Consider the following 19,945-nt stretch of genomic DNA (forward strand, 5'->3'; position numbering starts at 1 on the left):
ATGTTTGGAAAATGCTATAGTAAAGAAAGTATAAAATACCAAGGACAGACAAAACAGGAGCATTTATCTTAGACTAAAGCAGATTCAGATGTTTTCCTGAAAGAGATGACAATTAAGGTAAGACCTGAGAGATGAGTAGGAATTAGTTAGATAAAGAGGTAAATAGAGAATATTCTGGGATGTGGGAAGTGTAAGCAAATACCCAGAGACCATAGAGAACTAGAGATACAATTTTTTTCTTCTTATCAGATTTTTTCCCTTTCTTTTTTTCAGAATACCTATGAGGAGATGGTTGTTCTTTAATGGGAGCCACAATTTGATACTTCTTTTCTCTTTTGTAATTATTGTATTAACTTGTAATGTCCTTAGTGCTGAACCAGATGAAACTCCATTTTCATGTTTTAATCAGCATTCCCAATTACAGGTGAGATGAAGCACCATTTGTAGGTTTAGTTGACAATCAGGTTTCCACCTCTATAGATTGCCTGTGTGTAACCTTTGCACATTTTCTATTGGGTAAGTTTTTTTTCCCTTATTCATTGTGTGTGATTTGGATATGACTAGAAATCTTTTGTCTTTATATGCATTGCAGAAAGAGTCTCCCAGAGAACAGCAGTCCATACTAAGAGGATTTTGTAGACTACAGTTTGCAGGTGAGTGCAAGGGGATTTCATTAAGTCAGAACGTACTGGGGTGATCTTGATTCTGGACCCAAGTCTCACTTACAGGACAGAGTCCCTATATTAAGCAGGAACAATAGGGGCGAAGGGAAGAAGAAGCCGAAGGAGACAGCACATTTCACAAAGTACAGTATTTTTAAACAATTCAAATAAATGAGAGAAAAGGGAGCTCTAGAATCTGGAAGCTAGGAAAACTATCCTGGTTTCCTTCTGGTACAAAACACTCATCTCGCTGAAATATTAGCAATAAGAAAGAAAAGCAGCTGAGCACATTAAAAATTATTATCAATGGGAACCAGGACAAATAAAAAAGGGGTGCCTGACTGGCTCGGTTGGTAGAACATGTGACACTTGATCTCAGGTTGTGAGGTCAAGCCCCATATTGAGGGTAGAGATTATTTAAAAATAAAATCTTAAAAAAAATATTATTATCAGAAAAAAGGGCTAATTAGAAGCAGAATAACATTCTTTCACATAATGTAAACACACCAGAAAGACATGATAAAATAAAGGAAAACTATATTCTAATATTGTAAATCAACAAGCTGAAAGAAGTTAAGAAAATAGTAGAGGATATAAAAGGACAACTTAAATTGGAATCAAAATAACTCAGAAAGAATACTAACAGAGAAAAGAAAGCATGAAGATTTGAAAATGAACCTTAAAAAACAAGGAAAAGATGGTCAACAAACGCATGAAAAGTGCTCCACATCACTTGGCATCAGGGAAATACAAATCAAAGCCACAATGAGATACCACCTCACACCAGTCAAAATGGCTAAAATTAACAAGTCAGGAAATGACAGATGCTGGCAAGGATGCGGAGAAAGGGGAACCCTCCTACACTGTTGGTGGGAATGCAAGCTGGTGCAGCCACTCTGGAAAACAGCATGGAGGTTCCCTAAAAAGTTGAAAACAGAACTACTGTATGACCCAGCAATTGTGCAACAGGGTATTTACCCTAAAGATACAAAGGTAGTGATCCGAAGGGGCACGTGCACCCGAATGTTTATAGCAGCAATGTCTACAATAGCCAAACTATGGAAAGAACCTAGATGTCCCTCAACAGATGAATGGATAAAGAAGATGTGGTGTATATATACAATGGAATACTATGCAGCCATCAAAAGAAATGAAATCTTGCCATTTGCAATGACGTGGATGGAACTAGAGGGTATTATGCTTAGCGAAATAAGTCAATCGGAGAAAGACAACTATCATATGATCTCCCTGATATGAAAAAGTAGAGATGCAATGTGGGGGGGTTGGGGGGTAAGAAGGGAGGGAGACAAACCATAAGAGACTCTTAATCTCACAAAACAAACTGAGGGTTGCTAGGGGTGGGAGGCAGGGATAAGGTGGCTAGGTTATGGACATTGAGGAGGGTATGTGCTATGGTGAGTGCTGTGAATTGTGTAAGACTGATGATTCACAGACCTGTACCCCTGGGGCAAATAATACACTGTATGTTAATAAAACAAACAAACAAATAAATAAGTAGAAAGAAAACTAAGGAAAGTGTGAGAAATAAAAATATTGTAGAAAGGGAAACTAAATTTGAAGCAATATGTTAAATTAATAAATACCAGGGGCAGTATATAAAGAGAAGCACAAAATGGGAAGGAAGAAAATTTTAACTTAAAAATATGAAAGAAATGAAAAAGGATTTTAGAGCAATTGACACAGAACTTCAGCAAAGTGTGTGTGTGTGTGTGTGTGTGTGTGCGTGCGCATATTTGTGTGTAAATTCCTGAGGAACAAAGCCAAAACTGCTGAAGAGAACAGAACAAATATAAAGAAATAATCACTGAAGAAACCCATTGTGAAATAAAAGGCAGCTTGAAGTCACATGTTGAAAGAATATATGATATAGCCTGGAAAATCAGCCCAGAGTGGATATTCTGGTAAAATAATTAGAACTAAAGGAAAAGAAAAATGAATTAAAAACAAATATTCAATAACAAAAAGTGTAAGAGTCTCAGTCTCTCTCTTTCAAAGACTATGAAAAAAGTCATGCTCCAGGATTCCTTTTGAGGGGTAGCATTAGCTGAGTGTCTTCTGGGCTCCTGCCAGTCCTTGGGCAGTTGGGGCCCTAGCCTAGCCCTGGGACCTCACCCTACAATGTTCTTCCAGCAGAGAGCAATGCAGCCAACACAAATTTGTGCCCTTTATACATTCCATTATGTGCATTCATGCTTGATCAAAATGAAGGAGAGTGAGGATCTGAGAGAAGACAAACTAATGCCTAATCTCAAGGATAAAATGATACATGCAGATATACTGCATTCATAGGCAGTAAAAAATGAAAGGTTAAACCAGGGCTATGCCTGCTGTTGGATAATCATAACCATAAGGTACCAGGAGAGCAAATGCAAAGGTGGTATAAATCATTTCTGTGTTAAGATCTGAAGAGCTCTCCCAATGCTAAGAGGAAAAAATTTCTCTCAATGATAGATGAATTCCATTATTAGACATTCATTCCTTTGGTTTAAGCCGTATCCTTGGCACATTGGAAATATTCAAAGTACTTGGCTATTATGACAGAAATGCTAATAGCACACTCAGGGTCCTTTTAATCTTCTCAGTTATTTGGAAAACTAAGGCATAATTGTTCCCACACTTTCTTAAAGCTGCTGTCTGAGAGCAAATTTTGTCCAATTAAATGTCTTTTGTGGAATTGGAAGGCAGAACTATAGACGTTATTTTTTTTAACACTTTAGTTTCTTGTGTGAAATTCCATTCTACTTAAAACATCTATAAGTAGCTTTTATTTATTTTTTTTAATTTTTAAAAATGTTAAATAAACATATAATGTATTATTAGCCCCAGGAGTACAGGTCTGTGAATTGCCAGGTTTACACACTTCACAGCACTCACCATAGCCAATACCTTCCCCAATGTCCATAACCCCACCACCCTCTCCCTACACCCCCACCCCCCGGCCACCCTCAGTTTGTTTTGTGAGATTAAGAGTCTCTTATGGTTTGTCTCCCTCCCTTCTTACCCCCCAACCCCCCCACATTGCATCTCTACTTTTTCATATCAGGGAGATCATATGATAGTTGTCTTTCTCTGATTGACTTATTTCGCTAAGCATAATACCCTCTAGTTACATCCATGTCGTTGCAAATGACAAAATTTCATTTCTTTTGATGGCTGCATAGTATTCCATTGTATATATATACCTCATCTTCTTTATCTACTCATCTGTTGGTGGACATCTAGGTTCTTTCAATAGTTTGGCTATTGTGGACATTGCTACTATAAACATTCGGGTGCACGTGCCCCTTCGGATCACTACGTTTGTATCTTTAGGGTAAATACCCAGTAGTGCAATTGTTGGGTCATAAGGTAGCTCTATTTTCAACTTTTTGAGGAACCTCCATGCGTAGCTTTTATTTTTAAAACTGACCAGGACTCTCACAGATGTGAATAAGCATGTCTACTGGGGAGAATGGATGAAGCAATGTAAGGGAATAAAATTCTCATAAAAGCACGAGCTCTAAAACATGCGAAGTGAACACGGCTCAGGAGAAAACCAGTCCCATTTTGTACGTGGCTAAAAGATGGCTTCTTTAAAAACTAGTTCTTCTGGAAGAATTTACCAGGATATAGTTGGTCTATAGCTGGTCTTTGCCATAAAAGTAAAATAATCATCCTTGGGGTCTCCCATCTAAATTCTAAGTAAATCTAATTGCTATCACACAATGTCCTTAATCTGCTCTTGGTTCTTTTATATCCACCTCCTACTCCATTTTAAGAAGTCAAAAATATAAAATAGCCTTACAGCTATTTTAGTTAAATGGTACTATTTTCTAAACATATAAAGAGGCTAAGTACAGTAGAACTACTTTCCTAATATGATCTATACTTGATTTAATGACTAGATATGATCTAACTTTATCCCACACCCAGAAGGACTGCAGAGAATAAAAATAAAATGAAAGACGGCCAGTCTAAACATTTCATGCTCAACACACATGACAGAAGTAGGAATACATTTTCTTAACAACCTCCTATTCTGCCTCATCTCCTCTAGGAACCTGGTATTCCTATTCCTACAAACACAACAGAAAGCATTTCATGGCGGTATTTTGGCCAGTGAAAACTCCTGAAGTTCTGAGGCAAAAGTAACAAGTTATTCCTAGGTTTGCCACAGGCAAAGCAATGAAAAGGAGGAATCACTCTCGCTCATGGTTTCTGGGTCTCTGCTGGGCCGTTGGGCTTCTTGGGGAGACTATTCTTCACATCCCCATTGTAACTGGGAATTCCTATGGATGGTGCTTATTGGTCCTGAAGAGAAGTTGGGCACTGATTGCTCACCTGTGTTTGACGACTGCTTCATGGGGCGCTGAGGACAACTGGCCCAGAGCTGAAGGGCTTCCAAAGAGCCTTTGTGGTCTTCTGGGTCTTTGATGCTGAAGACTGACTCTGTGTTATAGCAGTCAGTACAAGATCTAACATCGGCAAGTTGATTGATTTCACACCAGCTATAAGGATATTTGCCTGGAAATAGAAACACAGTTTCTGCTTTGTCCTGGGAGCACAGTTATCCAGGGACACACCCCTCACAAGATGGCAGCCTGGATCGCTGGCCTTGACCCACACAGTGGACTTGGTCTTTTGCCTCATCAAAGAAGAAACTGCAAGAACATCCACTCGTCAGCTGTCCCCTTGCCTGCAGACCTCCCTTAAATCAGACAAAGCTGCAGAGAAGAGACCAAGAAACTCACCTCTGGATTGAAAGTGTCACAACAATTCATTGCTGTCACAGTGACCATGCCCGAGTTCTCACTCCCTGTCTGTAGGCTCTGCACTCACACACAGCTCTCACCTGCTTGGCTGCTTTCCGTTGTAGCCCTGAGCACAAGTTAGTTGAAGCTGTTGTTGCAGAAGACCGTGAAGCCTCTGACCATTATTTGTAAATGCTCACTTGGTATCTATTTGCTCCATGTTTACACATAATTCTGGCTAGCCCCATTTTTCTCCTCATCAGTACAGATGAATTGTGTAGATGTCCCAAAACCCTTTTTATAGTTATTGACCATAATTTACAGGTTTGCGTGCAGAGTCTATAGGCTCTCTGGTCCTTTATTTTGCAAAGCATTTTATCTAGTTTTCCATACGAGTTGATATAACTTGGCATTTGAAAGGGTGATCTTTTGGTATCACCATAAAATAGCCATCCCCCCTCTTTTTTAAAGATTTTATTTATTTGTCAGAGAGAGAGCACAAGTAGGCAGAGCAGCAGGCAGATGAGAGAGAGAAGTAGGCTCTCTCCTGAGCCGGGAGCCGGATGTGGTGCTCGATCCCAGGATGCTGGGATCATGACCTGAGCCGAAGGCAGCCTCTTAACTGACTGAGCCACCCAGGCACCCCAAGCCATCACTTTTGAGTGCCTCCTTCATGCAAGGCAAGGTGCCAGGTGCTCAATAAATTATCATCTTTCCTGCTGGATAGTGAGCCTGCAACGAGCCCAGGCATGCATCTGAGAGGTTTGGGGAAGGCAGATTCCTTCTGCCATGGCTTTGGCAGTTGGTTTTATTTTGAGAATTAAAGACATTGCTCTCTTAAGGCAGAGGACTATGTACTGATTGCATTTAATTGAGCGTATTGGGCCAATGTAGTTTGATAAGTAATAATGATAGCCAATGTTCTTAAGTATCTGCGCTGTGCCAATCAATGTGTCTGATTTTTAACATGAAATATCTTTACTCCAGCCAGGTAGTTACTACTATCTGCATTTTATATGGTGAGAAACACTGGCTCCAGGGGTGCATCGTCTGCTCAATGACACTAGGTGAGTGACAGAGCCAAGACTCAACTCCACTTGCATAAGAACCTGAAGCCAGACTCTTCCCAATCCTAGACAACTCCAGTTAGAGAGGAAATCCCCTTAACTGCACCTTATGGTTCCTGAACACTGCCCCAAGGGACTCACCTCTGCAAGGAGCTTTCCAGTATAGTGGGAAGGTTCCTGTTTCCATCTCTCTTCTTGGTGGAACAGTGTTCTCAGCCAGGGAGAGGAGAGCCATTCTGCATCCTGTGGTCTGATTCAAGGGAGAATTTTAATCATCTAAGAGGAACCCAGCCAGAGTAATTCCTAGACCAGCTGAGTTCACCTCTCAGAATGACCTGGCTCTCTTCCACTGCACTCAGTTTTTTTCCTGGCAGCCAAAGGTACTGTAAACACGGTCTCTGGACCTTGGAAATGTTGCAGGAATTTTTCTCTTTGTCCGCGCCCATGGTTCTTGGTCACACCACTTCTAAGAATGAAGAGGTAGACCAGACAGAGTGGTGGGCAGCAAAGCAAGCTTTATTGAAAGATAGCAGCAAAGTGATAGTACAAAGCTCCTAAGGAGGGAGGGGACCCAAAGGGGTTGCCACTGGAGTTTCTAAGTCTAGATTTTTTGTGTGTGGAAAAGTAAAAATGCCTCTTTATTTTTGGATTGGAGGAATGCATACTCTATTGGAAGGCAGCTGGTATCTGTGACTTGAGGGAATTTCTTTCTTTTTTTTACATTAAAAAATTTTTTTTAAAGATTATTTATTTATTTGAGAGAGTGAGAGGAGAGAGAGAGAGAGAGAAAGAGAGAGCGCGAGCAAGCACGAGAGGGGAGAAGTTAGAAGGAGAAGCAGATTCTCTCTTGCCAAGCAGGGAGACTGATGTGGGACTTGATTCTGAGACTCCAGGATCATGACCTGAGCCGAAGGCAGTTGCTTAACCAACTGAGCTACCCAGGTGCTCCTTTCTTTTTTTTTCCCATTTATTTTTTATTATGTTATGTTAGTCACCATACAGTATGTCATTAGTTTTTGATGTAGTATTCCAAGATTCATTGTTTATGTATAACACCCAGTGCTCCAATGCAGTACACGCCCTCCTTAATACCCATCACTGGGCTCACCCATCCCTCCACTCCCCTCCCCTTTAAAACCCTCAGTTTGTTTCTGCTAGTCCACAGTCTCTCATGGTCTATCCTCCAATTTTTATGGGCTTGTTGGCAGGCTGTTTCAATCTGATTAACCCTCCCTGTGCCTGACATCTAATCAGGTTTTTGTCACCTGTCTATCATATGGAGAAGGGTAGAGGGCTTCTTCCAGGGTGGTGTAAAACCCTTTTAAGAGTGGTTTCCTCTTAGAGTGGGGACCCCTTGTTCCTGCCTGCTTTCCAAATGTCCTTCATCAGAAGGAATTTCTCCTGGTGCCTACAGCAAAGAAGGTGTCTGTGGTGTTGGGAGAGCAGCCCCCAGGGCAAGTTGACTCCACTCTGCGGGAAAGTCAGCTGGGTTCTCCTATTTTCCTACTCTGAGAGTCCAGAAGACCCCATGAACACAAAATCGCATTCCTTCCTCCTGCCATAAATGTCTTTCTCATGCTTTGTCTATTCTAAAATCCAGTGATGTCATCCCTTTGGTTCTAGGTTATCTGGCTATTGGAAGGCTAGAGGTGACTATAACTGGGTACTTCCCTCCCACCGCACCCCAGTTGATTAGGCCATGATAATATGTCAGCACTTTAGGCTCTGGTTAACTGGTTTGTCCTGAGGGCAGGACTTCTAGAGAAGAAGCTCTGGAATATTAAAAATGGTTCCTTTGCCCTCCCTCTCTGGGAACATGAGGAGGTTTTTCTCTGTTATTACTCCAGGAGGTGTCTAGTTCCAGGAGGCGAATCCCACCAGTGGACTTTTCTCTCATGTGTACTGTGAGAACCTGGTCAAGTTCTTAGGGTAAAATGCAAAAGTCACATCTGTGGTGAGTCCCCTATGAGTGAGTGCCCCGGGAGTTTTTCGGTTTTTTAAACGTTTTATTTATTCATTTGAGAGAGACAGACAGACAGAGACAGTGGGAATGGAGAGAGGCAGAGGGGGAGGCAGGAAGAGTCTGAAGCAGACTCCACACCAAGTGAGGACCCCAGGTGGGGGTGGGCTCGATCCCAGGACAGGGAGATCTTGACCTGAGCTCAAACGGAGGAGAGTCGGATGCTTCCCTGACTGAGCCACATAGGCACCCCTCCCCTGGAGCTTTTAACTCTCAGAGTTGTCCACACCGAGCCTCCCGCAGCTCACCAGTTCACAGTCAGGTTATCCTGGCCCAGCACTGGCTCCGAGCACTGAGGTCTGCCCTTGTTGCGCCTTGGTTCTGGTAAGACATTACTCCCTGTATTCAATTGTCTCTCCAATCTTAGGGGCAAAGGTTTGCCCTGTGCTAACCTCTCTTAAAGATCTAGAAGAGTTGTTCTTTCCCCCCCAGTCTCTTTAGCTTTTCATTGTTAGGACAATTAAATTTTCATTGTTAGGCAGCTTCCATGTTTCCTACATGTGGAAGGCAGTGCAATCATTTTCAGTTGACAACTCGGGATGCCTCCAGCCCGAAGAGAATGAATTTGTGGTGTTGTGGCTAGTCTGCTATAGTTGTCGTTGTGGTTTTGGTGTTTCCTGAGTCCCGTTCCTACTCAGATTGTGTAGAACTGAAGGAGTCATCCATTAGGCATCCTCCTCCTCAATGCATTAAAAACTCACATAAGAATTTTCAACCTGGGTGGCTCAGTGGGTTAAGCCTCTGCCTTCGGCTCAGGTCATGATCTCAGGGTCCTGGGATCCAGCCCAGCACTGGGCTCTCTGCTTGGCGGGGAACCTTCTTCTTCCTCTCTCTCTGCCTGCCTTTCTGTCCACTTGTGGTCTCTCTCTCACTTTGTCAAATAAATAAATAAAATCTTAAAAAAAAAAAAAAAGAATTTCAACCAGGTACAAGACTCTGGCACACCCTGGTAAATCATCTTTTTAAAAAACTTGAAATGAAAAAGTGCAGGAATCTAACTTAAAATAATGCAAAATGCAAGTTACAAGTCGGGTTTATCAGCTTGCCATGAAATTGTGTTTCCAAACAAGATCGTTTCCAATCTATCCTGATTTCTAGGTATAATGTTATGAAACAAGATCATAAAATCAAGGGATAAATGGTCAAATGACATTTATTTTATTTTATTTTACTTTATTTTTAGAAAGAGGCAGTGTGTGAGCAGGGAGGAGCAGAGGGAGGAGGAGAGTATTTTTTTTTTAAGAGTTTATTTATTTGACAGACGGAGATCACAAGTAGGCAGAGAGTCAGGCAGAGAAAGAGAGAGAGAGAGAGAGAGGGAAGCAGGCTCCCCAGTGAGGAGAGAGCCCGATGTGGGGCTTGATTCCAGGATCCTGGGATCATGACCTGAGCAGAAAGCAGAGGCTTTAACCCATTGAGCCACCCAGGAGCCCCAGAAGTAGAGTATCTTAAGCAGGTTCCACACTTGGTGAGGAACCAACGGGGGATTTGAGCTCGGGATTCTGAAATCATGACCTGAGCCAAAGTCAAGAGTTCAACGTTTAACTGACTGAGCCACCCAGGGAGCCTTATTTTATTTTTTTTAATTTTTATTATTTTTAAAATTCTAGCATAATTATAATACAGTTTACATATTACTTATTAGTTTTGGGGGTATGGATGGTGATTCACCAATTCTATTCATTACTCATCACGACAAGAACCTATTCAGCCATCCTCCCACCCACCTCCCCTCTGGCAACCACCAGTTTGCTCTCCTTATTTTAGAGTCCATTTTTATGTTTCTGTTTTTTTCTTTGTTTGCTTTGACTCTTAAGTTACCCATAAGAGTGGAATCCTATGGTATTTATCTTTCTCTGGCTGACTCCTTTCACTCGGCCTTATGTCATCTAGACCCATCTGTGCTGTTGTAAATGGCAAGATTTCATTCCTTTTTATGGCTGAGTCATTTTCCACTGTGTATATACCACATCTTCTTTATCCATTTATCTATCAATGGACACTTGAGTTGCCTCCATATCTGGCAATTGTAAATAATGTTGCAATAGACATAGGGGTGCATTTGACTTTTCAAATTAGTGTCTTCATATCCTTTGGGTAAACATAGAGTAATGGAATTACTGGATCACATGGCAGTTATATTTCTAATACTTTGAGGAAATGTCATAGTGTTTTCCACAGTGGGTGTACCAGTTTGCTTTCCCACCAACACTGCACGAGGGCTGTTTTTTGCCAAAATCTTGTGAACATTTGTTGTTTACTGTGTTTTTGGTTTGAGCCATTCTGACAGGTGTGAGGTGATACCTTGATGTGGTTTTGACTCATATTTCTCTGGTGATTAATGATGTTGAGTGTCTTTTCATGTTTCTGTTGGCCATGTGTATGTCTTCTTTGGAGAAATGTCTTTTCCTGTCTTCTGCCCATTTTTAAATTTGATTCTTTACCTTTTGGTGTTGAGCTGTACAAGGTCTTTATATATTTTTTATACCAACTCTTATTGGATATATCATTTGTTAATCTCTTTTCCCACTCAGTAGGTTTTCTTTTGGTTTTGTGGATTGTTTCCTTCATCGTGCAGCAGATTTTTCTTTCGATATGGTCCTGATAGCTTATTTTTGCTTTTGTTTCCCTTGCCTGAGTTCTGATATCTAGAAAAAAGTTTCTATGGCCATTGTCAGAGAAATTAGTGCCTGTGTTGTGTTCTAGGATTTTTATGATTTCAGGTCTCACATTTTAATCCATTTTGAGTTTGTTTTTGTGTATGTCATAAGAACTTGGTCCAGGTTCATTCTTTATTGCATGCAGCTGTCCAGTTTTCCAACACCATTCGTCAAAGAGACAATCTTTTTCCTATTGCGTATTTTTGCCCCCTTTGTCATAGATTAAGCAACCATAGAATCGTGGTTTTCTTTCTGGGCTCGCTACACTGTTCCCTTGATGTAAGTGTAGAGAGATTGACAAAGTAAAGCTTGAAATTGCTGGAAGTCACCCTAGCACCCTCTGGGTACACACCCTAATTACTGTCACACACCACCAGCCCATGTTTGTAGCCACCAAAGATCTCAGAGTGAGGAATGAATGTTGGCTTGGAAGGCTTAAGGCACACAGGGCAGCCAGAGGGAAAGTCCTGAGCCTACAAAGTGAGGTGGCCATGAAATTGGCCACTAGAGCAGTCCTTTCTTACCCACGCTGCAGTCCCCACTGCACTGGTGAAAGGTATGGTTGGATCTCTCATCAGAAAAGTGTAGTCCCAGGACACGTATATTTACAAATGATTTCACAGGGTTCTTCAGCTTGAAACCTCGAGTCTTGGAGTGGAAATCCTTTCTGTGAAAAGATGTGGCACCTGAGAACAGTCACCTACAAGAGGCTCAAGTGGCAGAGGCCAACCTCCCTGCCACTCAGTCTCTGCCATGTCGCCCTCATCAGTTCAGCCCTGCACCTCCAGGTGGAAAGCCTATGGCCAAAGCTCAAGGCCTAAACTGCTGAGCCCCAAAGTCCCAGACAGGGTCTGAGCAGGGGCTGTCTGTGTGCAGCCTCCAGGATGCACTGAGCCTGGGATCCACCACCCTGAGCCCTGTCCCTTGTTCAGCTCACCTTCCTTTCCTCTGTGCCCATGTGTATTTGCATCCTACTAACCAGCTCTTCTATTGCTGGTTCCCCGCTCCCCGCCACCCTCAAGCCTTGCCAGTATACCTACGCTATACAGAGTTCTCCAGGCGGGAGCTTTTATTCTCTCATGGCAGTGCCACACCAAGGGTTAAAAAGGAGGAATGCTGAATGAGGTCATCCTGGAAACAGGGTATCCCCAAGTAGAGCCCACCAACGGGGAAGGGGAAGAGACATGGCCCAAGGCGGTGTGCCCTAAAGTGCTAAAGCTTTTGGGGACCGAGGAGAGGGGTGCACCGTGGTTCCCGTCACTCGCGGCACACTTGGGGCTAGTCTGCCTGGGTGGGGTCTCCGCCTGCATCCACAGCCCCGTGATGCAGCCTCACCAACCACATTCACAGCCCGCCCTGTGGGTGGGGGGATTTGCAGCTGGGGGCTGCCAATGCAACAGCAAGGCTTCACTTGCAGTCGCGCTGGGAGAGTGTGTAGAGGCTGAGGATTGTGCGCTGCGCGCTCAGACTTGGAGATCCAGGCAACAGTGAGAAGCTTCTTTCTAGGCATTCTTTGTGCGGAAGGCAACAAGTCAGGACTTCGGACTTTCCAGGGGAGCTTGAGAGTGGAAAGATCAGGTGGAGGGGTCCTAAAACCCTCCAGTTGGGTGGGTCCAGGTGCTGCATAATTGCGTTTTAGGGTGCGCACTTAAAATCGACAATTACTGCAGGTATGATGAAAGCCGATCATGATCATGCTGTGTGTGCATGGGATCCCATGAGAAGCCCAGAGAAGTTTCAAGGATTGCCTGTCTCAGAGCGATGGGTACAAAGAACGATCTAATTTGGCTTCACATGATAATTAGGCATGAGCTCACTGGGAAATGGTTTTGATTCATTTTTTTTCTCTTTATTTCATTCAAGAAGGTTGAGAGGATTGTCGGGGACAGAGAGGATTCCTGACTCGCTGAAACTACCAGTTCTCCACCCGCAGCAGGACAGGAAAATGTAAGTGGGGACTCCAGCCCCACCCAGACAAAGCGGGAGACAGACAGGACCCAAGAACACCAACTGACGGTCCTTCCGTTTGTCCTCCGTGGACAATGGCCAGAACACTTGGAGCACAGACTTCAGACTACCTCAAATAGGACTAGTAGAGAGAGCCATGGTCCTTCTTGGGAGTGGTGGGGGTCTTACTCTGCCCAAGGCACCGGGATGGTGAAGGCATCCATCACACTCATGAACATAGTCTTGTCAGTGATCTGGGTGAGGCACGCGGAGTCCTAGTTATACTTACACATGCCTTCCACCATGGTAGGTGTTCCCTGACAGTGCCTAGAGAGCAGGAACTGGCTCCTAGGAAGGTGATCAGGAAGTCAGCGGCCATCTTCTAAATTTCTTTGAGAATGCACTTCTGGGTTTGTTTGCCTTGCCCTCCAGGAAGCAGCGTTTACCGGGCTTTGTGAAAGATGATCTTGTAAGACCTGGTGCTGGCTCTGGTCTAGCCCTGAACCTGTGTACACAGGCACCCGCAGCTGGGAGGAACATTGCTCTGTTCAGGCAGCTATGGTGGTCGCGGCTACCAGGCAGAAGACAGGCAGCGGGGCGGGGGGAGGGGCGCTGGCGGGGAGGTAGTGCCTGAGTCCCGATGGGGATGGAGTCCAACACTGTGAACCTCCTCACACCAAATGATGAAATAAGTTTACAAAACCAAGTGCAAATTAGTCAAACGACTATTTGGAAATCAGTATTTTCCTTGGCAAATTATATATTAGAGCGTGTTCTGGGTAGCCTTAATTTAGAGAGGTTCCAGGATAGCCCGACATAATCTAAGCAGCCCGCACGCGTGAAGGTTTAAACTTCCTAGAACTGACTCGATAAATCAAGGATGGACTCAGAAGAGAATGGTTTTGCGGTTCACACTAGGACGTCTAAAAACCCGCCACCTTGCCAGTCCACCACGAGGAGAGTGCGTCTTACATACCCGATCGATCCCCAGTCCCGAACTTTCTCCCTCACGGTGGGGCAGCACCGGGAGTTAAGATGAAAGAAAGCTGCACACAGGCATCTCACAAAGTAAATGTCTTTGACGGTGGCCACCAAATTAGAAGGGAAGGAGATGTGACCCAAGGCAGCTAGCTGTGCATTATGAAATGCAAAAGCTTGTGGGGACTGAGGAGAGGGGCGCATCGTTGCCCGGATCACGTACGGCGAACCCGGGCATTATTTCCGCTCTGCCTGGGATACATACATAACTGGGGTCTCTGCCTGCGCTGCACAGCCCCGGGATGTCGTCTCCCACCCACTGCACCTACAATACCATGATTGCCGCGAGGACCACCGCTGCCGCGTGGACCCCGGCTGCCGCCACAGACACGCTTCCCACTATGGCCCCCTTGCCGCCGTGGTCACGTTTGCCGCCTGGGGAGAGTATGTGGAGGCTGAGGCTCACATGCTTCATGCAGACTCCGAGATCCAGGGAACAGTAAGAACCTCTTTCTCTGCACTCTTTGTGCTGAGGGAAGCAAGTCAGGACCTAGGACCTCCAAGCAAGCAGGGAGCAGAAAGATCATGTTGGAGGGGTCCTAAAGCCCTCCAACTGGCGGGTCCTGGAGAGAGCAGAGGCGCCACATGTGAGAGCACACTTACAACTGAGAGTGATATGATTTCAGCAGATATCACCATGCCCTGTGTGTATGCGATCCCATGAGAGAGAGACTCAGAGCATGAGCCTCATGACCCCATGTCGATGCACCGTGTGTTGGACCCCGTCACAGGCTTGTGCTCCGAGGAATGCGCACACGTTTGGAGACAAAATGAGTTTGTGTGAAAGCTTTGCGTGTGAGCTTAGTGTCTGTGCTGATTCCTCAGTACCTTCAAGCCTGCTCCGCTCTCTAGTGAAGGACGGAAGTGCGGGGACGGCGGGCACAGGGCTGGGATTGCGGGACACTGGGAACAACTTGACAAACAGCAGCCGGAAACAAGGGACAACTGGACAAATGGCTCTAACGGGGTGAGGAGCCAGAGGTGATGGATGGCAGAAGAGGGAGACCAAGGGCTAGAAGTCCCTTTGGAGGCTTGGGAAGCAGCGGTGCCTAACACCTTCAGGCTCAGGCCCAGGAGGGCTCCCAGCTCTTCCTAAACTACAGGCCAGACCACCCAGCACGAATCCAGAAAGCCACACAAGGTGGGAAGCCGGAAAATTGTGATTTAGACTTCAGAGAATCCCTCTCTGGGCCTGAGCTCTTCTAAATCCCTCTGTAGCTGGGGTACAGGCACATGGCTACTAACGACAACATGTTCTGAATCCAGGAATATATATGGTCCCCTTTTCAAAGATGATGGTGCCCCAAGGGGTACAGTTAACTCCCCTTAACTGTACCCCCTGGAATTGAGTTCTATGGACAAAGTTCTTGAGATCACTCCCATCTCTTGCTTCCCATGTGCTTTGCCCCTCTGTGATTCCAGCTGCCCAAATCAGACACCCTGCTTGTGCCCAGAGTCAACGCTGCTGCAAGTTTTTAACTGTCCAAGCCTCACTTGGATGGGGGAATCTAGGGTCAGACCTGGGGAGCTGGGACGTCTTGCTTCCTGGATATTATCCGATAGGACTGCACCGCTGGGTTGGTGAGGGGCACAGGTTCATAACCCAATGGAACTAAACAGGTAAAATTTACCTTGACGTCAAACCGCCCTCAACTTCCTGCTCCTATTAAGGGTATTTTCCTGGTCCCCACCGTCCCTCTCCCTCCCTCCACTCCCATCATGACCTCAATGCAAATACAAGTGGGGTGGTCCTGCGGAATGTTCTAGGTTCTGGACGTAAATGGGTGACACAATCCATCAGGGTACGAGATCTGTTCTCTCATTGGTTGCTCAGAGCTCCAGGACCACCCCAGACCCAGAGCAGCGGGAATAAGAGCTGCTCCTGGTGCTGGGAGGCAGCAGAGCCACTGCTCCGCTCAAGAGTCCCTGCGACTTCCACAGCGCCATCGCCTGACGCCAACGCTGCCACAGCTGCCACCACCTGGGCTCCAAGCCACCTGCTTCCAGGTGAGTTCCGAGATTCCCGCTTCACTGTGTGAGTCTATCTCTCCCTCTTCTTCCCTCTCTCTTTTGCACTCGTCCTTCTTGTAGCTGCTCTCCGTTACTCCAGGATTCATCGCAGGCTCCTGCCTCAGGTAACACTGGCCAGTCTCAGTTCCGGGACTTCCTGCTTCACTGCGCACTGAGACCCACTTCAGTTCGCTGATCTTGTCGCACTTGCTTTGGGACACTGGAGCTCCACAGATACCGTGTGCACAGCGGGGCACAGGGGTGCTCACGGACCTGTTTGTGCCTAGTGGTCCCTGGGAAATCATTTCGGAACTTTGGCCAGCCTCAGTGGGTGGCAAATAGGCTCAAAGACCGAGAGGAAGGCAGCCTTGGATAGCAAGCCCTTTTAGTGAGTTCTGGGACATTTTCCTCTCTGCTTTAAGACCTAACCCCAATTTAAGACTCTGTTAAGCTGGTTCTTGCAGGGAATTCTTTGCCAGAGTGCGGAGCAGGTAAGCAGTATTTGTTTCTTCAGTTTCTCTAAGATTCCATCGGTAGAGATAATTCCCTTTTATCGACCTCCCCATGCCCCACCAGATAAGAGCAAAAGCCCCACACAGGGATGACAGTTCTGGGTTGTGATAGGAGAGCCACTTGGTGACAGGGTGCTCAGAGATTATCTTCAGTGGAGACCTGTCCAGGATGTGAATTTGATAGTGTGCCCGGTGGTGGGGAGGGGGCTCCCGACAGAATCCTCTTCACCCAGTGGTCTGCTAGGATAGCTCTTCTTTGCTAAACTATGCATGCTACAGGCTCACTGGATCTTTCAGCCATCCACTTTCCTGGGGAGGAAACAATCATAAAGGGAATAACATGCCCAGCCTGAAGCTGTCATCCCAGGGAGTTAGAGGTAGAAGCAGGACTAGAGCCCAGGTCCTTGGGCTCACAGAATTCAGACTGGCGCATAAGGTGACGTCTTTCTTCCCTCTTTCTTCTCTTACAGAGAAGCATCATGGGCTTCTGGAAGTTCTCTCCTTTCCTGGTTCTCAGCATCCTGGCCCTGTACCAGGTGGGCGTCCTCCAGGCGGCACCATTCAGGTAAGACAGCCCTGCCAGGAGTGCACCCCCCTCCCACTGCTCAGACTATGTCTTTCTCAGAATTCTGGTGTGCTGAAAGTTTGCTAACTGGTGAGAGGGACAACAGGGAAGTGTGTATTTTTTCTCATATACAGATGTGTAGCCCATAATTGAAAAATAGCAATGAATTTCATACAACACATTGAGTGTCACTATGCTTCTGTTGTTTTTACCAGGAAGCCTGGATGCTTATTCTGGGGAGAGGCAGGCAGGGACTCAGAGCTTGTATTGGGTTTTCTTTCCCTCCCCAGGTCTGCTCTGGAGAGTCCTACAGACCCTGATGTGCGCAACGAGGAGGAAATGCGACTCCTGCTGGCTGCAGTGATGAAGGAGTATGTGCAGATGCAGATGAAGGCCCAGGAGCTGCCCCAGGAGCAGGAGACTGAGGGCTCCAGGTGAGGCTTCCCCCACCCCTGGCTCAGCTCAGGGCATCCCCTCCCTCCTGTCATGGCCAGGAAGGCATATCCCAAGAGGTAAGAGAGAACACGGCTGGAAGGAGGCGAGAACCCTGCCATGGTTCACCTCCACCTGGGTCCCGGGATTCTAAGGCTCCACTGAAAATAGAGGTCACAGAGACGATGGTTAGAGCTCACAGAAAAATATCCCTTTCTGAAAGCAGTTAGGGAAGGTATGAAATCCCCCACTCTAGCAGTTGGGCTGGCAGCACCGAGGAGACTTCCCGGGATCAGAGGAGTTAGGACTGGTAAGTGTGACCTCTCACTGACAGGTCTTCTCTTCTTTTTCCATCTTGCTAATTAGAGTCACCGTCCAGAAGAGATCCTGCAGCTCTGCCACCTGTGTGGCCCACTGGCTGGGAGGCTTGCTGAGCAGAGCCGGAAGTGTGGCAAACACCAACCTGCTACCTACCAGCATGGGATTCAAAGTCTACAATCGCCATGGCAGGGAGCTTAGGGCTTAAGCAGTGGAAGTGCTCCCGGAAGAAGGTGACTGCCCTTCTAGTGGCTGGTGGAAGGATGGAAACCTGGGTAGTGCAGGGGTGCAGTCCATATGTTAAGCCTCTGAGAGCCCTCTGTTAGCCGTATGACCATGGGTCAGAGATGTTTTCTGAGCCAGTTTCTCCATCTGTGAATCAAGGGCAACAATAGTATCTACTTGCTAGATTAATATAAAGACTGAATGAGATAACAGATGTCAATATTTTCACAATTAATAAGTTACTAAATTCTGGTTATTTGTTTTTTTCTAGGTCACCATGAAGCGAACTCTATTTCCTTTAATTTAAAATGAATGCAACTCATAGGATAAGGAGCATGGAAAACACACACATCTGCATGCTTAATATTAAAAACATTCTTGTCTGAAATAAATTAAATCTAAATAAAAAAAATAAAATTATTGCAATTACCTAGTGTGCATCTTTTGGTATGACAGCATGTCTGTATCTGGTAGCAACGATGGGCCCTGTGAGCCAACCCATGGATGTTGGCGATCCTGCAAACCCTCAGGGGGATGGGGAGTAGCTGCCTGGTGGGTGTCTGGGGGCACATAATAAATGTGGGGCCTGCATGGAACTCTGTGAAGAAATGTTGTCACTGGTGAACTTCATCACGATAAGAAAGGGTTTTTGACACATTTGAGAGGAGTCCCTACTGTTATTTATGGTGTTTCTCCCCAGAAAGCCTAAAGACCTGTGAACGCTTTGTCGAGGTTGACCATGAAGCAAAGGCAACATGCTTGGGATGGGATGGGTCCTCAGTATCCCTTTCTGGAATTAGAACTCTATACATCTCAAAGATAATTCCCCTTTATTTGCAGAGTTCCCTGGTCCCCAGCCCAGAGATTGTCTGTGCACTTCCTCTTGACTCAGGTTTGCCCTTGCCCAGCCCTGCCTTTCCTCCCCATCAGCACCCCTCCTCCTCCCCATAGCCTGCAAACCCCTTGAGAAACAGTGGCTCAGAGTCTGAGATGCTGCCACAGACTGACAGGCCAGGAAAGGTCAGCAGGTACCATTCAGTCCAACTTTTCTTATCCTCTGGGGTGTGGAGAAGAAAAGCATGTTGCTCTAAAACCCGTACTATGTTTAACAGAAACATTCATACCTTTAACAAGTACTCATTGAGTGGCTGCTATGTGGACTCTAGTCCAGGCCCTAGGAGTACAGGGATGAACTGAAGGGACACTCTAACTGGTGGAGAGTAGGGTGATATATGCAGTGGCATCAGAGATGCCTGGTACTGGAAAGAGCCTGGGATGTCTGAGTTTAATGCTTTACCTCATGTAGGAATTTCACAGTGTTAGCATCCTTGGCACCTGCTGGGACTGTCAGTGCCATGCTGCTGACTGGCTCCCAGGATGACTGTGCAGCCAGCTTCACCTGTGGATGGTCAGTTTGGTGAGATCGTTTAGTTGGAAAGTCACCCACTTCTACCCACTGACTAGTTATTTTTTTCAGGAGCCCCTTGAATTATGACCCTTGTTACCATTCAGTCCATCCTCCACACTGTCACCCACTATTTCTGGAAATCACCCACATGTCTCTTTTATGCACAAAGTACTCCTTTGACTCCCCATCCCATGGAGTAAACCCCTGGCGCATTGCACCGGCTTCTAAGGTCCACACTGATCTCCCCCCCACCCCTCCCCCCAACCCCATGACCGGCCTGGCCTCATCTTGTACTTCCTTCTCACACACTGGCCTTCTTACTATGCTCCA

General features: G+C 45.7%; 1 protein-coding gene across 2 annotated transcripts; it reads left to right on the forward strand.

Annotated features, from left to right (window-relative positions):
- The first annotated feature begins 589 nt into the window (after nt 1-589).
- Nucleotides 590-18,636, forward strand: LOC116865431 (calcitonin receptor-stimulating peptide 1-like). 2 transcript variants are annotated; one of them, XM_032853703.1, is made up of 7 exons: nt 590-653; nt 6,405-6,480; nt 15,980-16,152; nt 17,138-17,232; nt 17,523-17,666; nt 18,031-18,215; nt 18,479-18,636. In XM_032853703.1, the coding sequence occupies exons 2-6, from the start codon at nt 6,471-6,473 to the stop codon at nt 18,188-18,190; spliced, it is 582 nt and encodes a 193-aa protein (XP_032709594.1). In that variant the 5' UTR covers nt 590-653; nt 6,405-6,470; the 3' UTR covers nt 18,191-18,215; nt 18,479-18,636. The 2 variants fall into 2 exon arrangements, with proteins under 2 accessions (XP_032709594.1, XP_032709595.1); XM_032853704.1 differs by lacking the exons at nt 590-653; nt 6,405-6,480 and having other exon boundaries at nt 16,051-16,152; nt 17,131-17,232.
- The last annotated feature ends 1,309 nt before the right edge of the window (nt 18,637-19,945 follow it).

The sequence above is a fragment of the Lontra canadensis genome, unplaced genomic scaffold (assembly GCF_010015895.1).
Source record: "Lontra canadensis isolate GAN:19392208 unplaced genomic scaffold, GSC_riverotter_1.0 scaffold7, whole genome shotgun sequence".
In the NCBI taxonomy this organism is placed as follows: Eukaryota; Metazoa; Chordata; class Mammalia; order Carnivora; family Mustelidae; genus Lontra; species Lontra canadensis.